Raw genomic sequence first — 6,134 nt, 5'->3', positions numbered from 1 at the left:
TATTTACTGCCTTTTTCTATGTTTATATCTATATGGTTACCTATAACAGGGTTGCCACCATTGGACTTACTGGCATTTGGGGCTGTAAAATGCTTTGTGGGGGGTACACACTAACACAGTAGGATAATTAGCAACCTTACTGGACACCAACCACGTATACCAGAGGCACAGCTCCTTCAGATGTGACAACCAAATAGCTTCCAATATTATCAAATGTTAGAGGAGGACAAATTTCCCCCAGTGGAAAACACAAAACTCTGTCTCCAGCTCTATTCTTGTCTCTGTTTTTATTTGTGGGAAGTGGATTATTTTAATATAACCTAACTGGTATATTAAGATTTATTTTATTTATACCAACATTACATACAAAAAAATTGCTAGCTGATACTACCTGAAAGTTATTGAACCTGTGAATATCTCTACCCAGAATAGGTTTTCTGATACACCTGGATGGACCAACAAAACCTAACAGTGCTAACAGAATTCATTCTAATGGGAATCACAGACCACCCTGAGCTGCAGGCCACCTTCTTTGGGGTGTTCCTCATCATTTATGCAGTCTCCGTGGTGGGCAACGTGGGCATGATCATCCTCACCAAGATGGACTCCAGGCTGCAGACACCCATGTACTTCTTTCTCAGACACCTGGCTTTCACTGACCTTGGTTATTCAACAGCTGTGGGACCAAAAATGTTGGCAAACATTGTAACTAAACAAAAGACTATTCCCTACAATTGGTGTGCAGCCCAGCTAGCCTTCTTCATCTTGTTCATCATTAGTGAACTTTTCATTCTGTCAGCAATGGCCTATGACCGCTATGTGGCCATCTGTAACCCTCTACTCTACACAGTCATCATGTCACCAAGGGTATGCTGGGCACTGGTAGCAGTCCCTTATCTCTACAGTGCTTTTCTTTCTGTGATAATCACCATAAAGATTTTTATTTCATCTTTCTGTGGCCATAATATCATCAATCATTTCTATTGTGACAGTCTTCCCTTATTGACACTGCCATGTTCAAGCACACGTGACATTGAGTTGATAATACTGATCTTTTCAGTGTTCAATTTGGTTTCATCTCTTCTGGTGGTCCTTGTGTCCTACATACTGATCCTCTTGGCCATCCTCAAGATGCAGTCTGCAGAGGGCAGGCACAAGGCCTTCTCCACCTGTGGATCTCACCTGACAGTGGTGGTTGTATTCTATGCAACTCTATTCTTCATGTATATGCAGCCCAAGTCCAGTCATTCCTTTGACAGTGATAAAATGGCCTCTGTGTTTTACACTTTGATCATACCCATGCTGAACCCCTTGATCTACAGCCTGAGAAACAAAGAAGTGAAAGGTGCCCTGTATAGGATATGGAAAATCTTGAGTAAACGCCCTAGGTGAAGTTCAATATCAAATGTATATACCATGAATTAGGTTATAGAAGCTGTTTATGATATATGATAAGCCTTAGAAAGCAGTGATCTGTAAAAGGCATGGGAGATTAGAAATATTATTTTGTTGTTTTCACCTTATTGATGTTGAAGTAGTGATTATCCTCTAGTTGCAACTCTCATTTGTCCTCAGCTTTTACTGTAAGAGATCAAAGCCCCAATAACTGTTTTCACATTGCCACGTAGTTATGTTACTTGTATCTTACACAACATTTAAATACAGGTGCCCACCATACTGGCATAGTGACATACAGATGATGGCAGTTATTTTTATCAGTGGTGAACATACAGCAATGAACAATACATAAACAATTTGCCTTAATGACATTTTATATCTTCCTTTTATCGGTGCAATCTCAGATTCCTTTTAAAGCATACATGAACGTGTATATGCTTGGGGAAGCAGAAATAATAGTGCAATTATTTTCAAGTGACATTATTGTGTATATTAGAAATCAAAAAGAATTGTCAACCTGAACCATGAGAAATAATAAGTGAATATTGCAAGATTGGTGGATATAAGGTAAGCAAGCATATAAAAGATCAATTTCCTATATATTAGTAAAAAGGAGATGAAAATAAAATGTTAAACTATAGATTACACAACATAAAATTTGTAAAATACTTAAAGAACATACCAATGAATTATTTGCATTACTTCACTAGTAGAAGCTACAAAATAATTACTGGGTTATTAAAGGAGACATAGATGTAGCAATATACCATGTCCATTGATTGGAAATAACAAATCATATGAGATCAATGTCCCCTAAATTTTTCTATAGATTTAATGCACTAACAAAAAAGTCCAATAGTATTTTTTAATACTCAAGTTGATATCAAATTTATGTGTAAATGCAAAACATCTAGGCTAGTTAGGGCAATATCTTAAATGAAGGAGGAATAAAAGTTCTTATAATTACAGATATCAATATCTTTAATTAAACTAGGTTATTTGAGAATTGTGCCATCAGGCCGTGGCCATGGTAGCTTGAGTGGTGGAGCATCATCCCAGGCACTGGAAGGTCGCGGGATTAATTCCAAGTCTGGCCACATGCTGGGATGGAGTATTTATCCCTGGTCTAGTTGTTTATGGGAAGCAACCAATCTATTGATAATATATCTCTCTCCCTTGAATGTCCCTCATTCTGATTCCCTCCCTCCCTCCCTCTTTCCTTCCCTCATTCCCTTTAACCATGCATCCCTCTCCAAAATCATATTTAAAAAACTGTTCCATCAGTGCAATTATAAAGACTAATAAAATAATTGAAAATAATTTGTCTAATAAGTGACTCACATGTGAAATTTCACTTGATTTAAATTAAAAAATGCACTGTTATGTAATAAGGAAAGGAGGGTTTCTTAGTAAACTGACCTAGCTCATTTAGGTTTCCTGTGTAAAACATGAATCCTAGTCTTTACTTGCATCAAATTTAAGATTAATTATGAATATAAATGTGAAAGCTAAAAGCACAAAATTTCTTGAAAACAAAAAAGAATATCTTCATGACTTGGAATAAGCAAAGATTTCTTTACAAAGTACAAAAATTATAACACTGAAAGATACATTGATAGCACTATATCCAAAATAAATCTTGTATATATCAAAATATCAACAGATAACACAGAAAAGATAAAATAAAATCCTGAGAGAACACTTCTGAAACACATATACTCTACACAGAATACTGATATCAGTAATTTGTAAAACAAATTGCCTAACTGTTAAAATTAGCTAGACCGTCAATGTACTGTGGGGGGAAGAGGAAGCAGGGTGGTCAACACACCTGAACAAATGCTTCACAACTAAAGCTATCAACACAGCCAAAAATTCATAAATGTTTTCAAAATGTCATTAATCATTAGATAAATATGTTAAGGTTATACTATGAAATCACTACACACCAGCAAGATGGCTAAAATTCAAAAATTTGAACAGTAGTTCAAAATGTTAATGACAATGTGGAAATCAAAAATTATTTTACTTGCTTGAGGACGTGTACCTTGTTATAAAAACTTTGAAAAGCTAAGGGCAGAAATGAACAAATTTTAGTATGTGTATTCTCTATGAAGCAGCCATTCCATTCTTGAGAAATTATGCCCTCTGGAGGATAATATGTTTGGCAGATGTGGTCATCATGGGTGTTAAATGCTTATCAAGAGTAGTACATTTACAGGGGTTGGCTAAACTAGGTTTATAGTTGCAACTACGCAAAATATTTTCTTCTTCTTCTTCTTCTTCTTCTTCTTCTTCTTCTTCTTCTTCTTCTTCTTCTTCTTCTTCTTCTCTTACAATTATCAGGGAATTGTACATATCAGGGCAATATTTTTATAAATAATATGAGATTATCTATAATAAATCCAAATTTAACAGTTTATAAACACCCAAAAAAGTGGAAAAAGGTTTTATTTTCAAAGCATAAGATGGGATACAATGTTAATATCACTAATCATAAAACCTTGAAAATGGAACCAATTCTAATATTCAAAAATAGAATAATAGATAAATTGTAATAAAATGGAACTATACATAAAAATAAGGATGAGCACTCTAGAAATACCTAAGTCAATATATCAAGTGAGAGTCCAGACACACAAAAAACAATGTACAGGATTTCTTGTATATAAAGTAACAAACATAGGTGTAAATAATCTATGCTATTAGAAGTCAGAACTGTGTGTGTGTGTGTGTAAGGGAACAGTGCATAATAGAAAAGAGAATGAAGGATTCTTTTGGAGTCTTGATAATATTCTATTTATTTTAGTGTTTATAATTGCTGCTTAATCTGCATTATGACTACACAGTTCTGTTAATTTTATAAATATTCATGTATGATGAATATATTTGTTAATATGTATATTATATTTTAACTAGAGGCCCAGCACACGAAATCTTGCATGGTAGCCCGCCGCTGTTTGCGGCCCGGCCCAACTGCCCACTGCTCAGCCAGGCTCACAGCACCCACCACCCACCTACCACTGATCCCCACGCTTGCTGCCCTGCCCGCCTGCCTCCCGTATTACTGTGGGGCGTGGGGGAGGGACAGAGAGGTGCTCAATGCATCTCATGGTGACATTTGGTTGTCCTGGTAGTCATGGACACTGGATTTTTTTTTTAATATATTTTTTATTGATTAAGATATTACATATGTGTCCTTGTCCCCATGTTACCCTCTAGCCCCCCCCCCCCCCCCCGCTCATGCCCTCACCCCCCCGTTGTCCATGTCCATTGATTAGGCCTATATGCTTGCATACAAGTCCTTTGGTTGATCTTTCCCCTTACCCCCACCCTCCCCTACCTTCCCTCCAAGGCCCAACAGTCCAATCAATGCCTCTCCGTCTCTGGATCAGTCCTTGTTCATCAGTTTATGTTGTTCATTATATTTCACAAATGAGTGAGATCCTGTGGTATTTATCCGCTCTCCAGTTCCATCCATGCTGTGGCAAATGGTAAGAGTTCCTTTTTCTTCTTCCTCTTCTTAAAGAATACCTTTCAGCATTTCATATAATGCTGGTTTGGTGGTGATGAACTCCTTTAGCTTTTTCTTATCCGTGAAGCTCTTTATCTGACCTTCTATTCTGAATGATAGCTTTGCTGGATAAAGTAATCTTGGTTGCAGGTTCTTGCTATTCATCACTTTGAATATTTCTTGCCACTCTCTTCTGGCCTGCATGGTTTCTGTTGAGAAATCAGCTGACAGTCGTATGGGTACGCCCTTGTAGGTAACTGACTGTCTTTCTCTTGCTGCTTTTAAGATTCTCTCTTTATCTTTTGCTCTTGGCATTTTAATTATGATGTGTCTTGGTGTGGTCCTCTTTGGATTCCTTTTGTTTGGGGTTCTCTGCGCTTCCTGGACTTGTAAGTCCATTTCTTTCACCAGGTAGGGGAAGTTTTCTGTCATTATTTCTTCAAAAAGGTTTTCAATATCTTGCCCTCTCTCTCCTTCTGGTACCCCTATAATTCTGATGTTGGTACGCTTGAAGTTGTCCCAGAGGTTCCTTACACTATCTTCATATTTTTGGAATCTCTTTTCTTTTTTCTTTTTCGGTTGGGTATTTTTTGTTTCTTTGTATTTCAAATCTTTGACTTGATTCTTGGGATCCTCTTGTCTGCTGCTGGATCTCTGTAAATTATTCTTTATTTCAGACAGTGTATGCTTAATTTCTAGTTGGTCCTTTTTCATGTCCTCCATGGTCTCACTATACTTATTGAGGGATTCATTAAATTTATCAGCGGTTTCCATAAAATTCTTGAAAAACCTTATAAACGTGGCCTTGAACTCTATATCCAGTCGTTTGCTTTCCTCCATTTCTGCCATTTGTGACCTGTTTCTTTGTCTCCGCATTTTGGCAGCTTCCCTGTGTTGATAGAGTGGCCCTGCGCGCCAGGTGTCCTGTAGGGCCCAGTAGCTCAGCCTCCCCAGTTACCTGGGGTGGACACTCTTGGTGCACTCTTGGTGCCTTGGTTGTTGTAGGATCACTGGGAGGAATTGACCTCCAGGCCAATTGGCTGTGAGAATCAGCTGTGTCTAAAGTGGGAGAACTTCTGTGCTGAAGACACCCCTCTGGGGCAAGACTTGCTTCAGTGGGGCTTTGGTGCTCACTGAGTCTGCTCCCTGAGTGTGTCCCTTATGGATCTGAGGAGTTGCAATCTGGATGGTCCCCCTCTGACCACTGGGTACAGTGGTTCCT

At 37.9% G+C, this 6,134-nt stretch overlaps 1 protein-coding gene across 1 annotated transcript; it reads left to right on the top strand.

The window, feature by feature from the left end:
* The first annotated feature begins 450 nt into the window (after positions 1-450).
* On the top strand, positions 451-1,392 carry LOC118665468 (olfactory receptor 8K3-like). Its single transcript, XM_036326917.1, has one exon. The coding sequence runs from the start codon at positions 451-453 to the stop codon at positions 1,390-1,392; it is 942 nt and encodes a 313-aa protein (XP_036182810.1).
* Positions 1,393-6,134: the final 4,742 nt, after the last annotated feature.

This window comes from Myotis myotis, unplaced genomic scaffold (assembly GCF_014108235.1).
Source record: "Myotis myotis isolate mMyoMyo1 unplaced genomic scaffold, mMyoMyo1.p scaffold_m19_p_10, whole genome shotgun sequence".
Classification (NCBI taxonomy): Eukaryota; Metazoa; Chordata; class Mammalia; order Chiroptera; family Vespertilionidae; genus Myotis; species Myotis myotis.
This window is presented reverse-complemented; position numbering and strand designations above follow the sequence as displayed.

Coding starts and splice junctions, on each gene's coding strand:
- LOC118665468 (XM_036326917.1), top strand. CDS start 451: ATGGACCAACAAAACCTAACAGTGCTAACAGAATTCATTCTAATGGGA.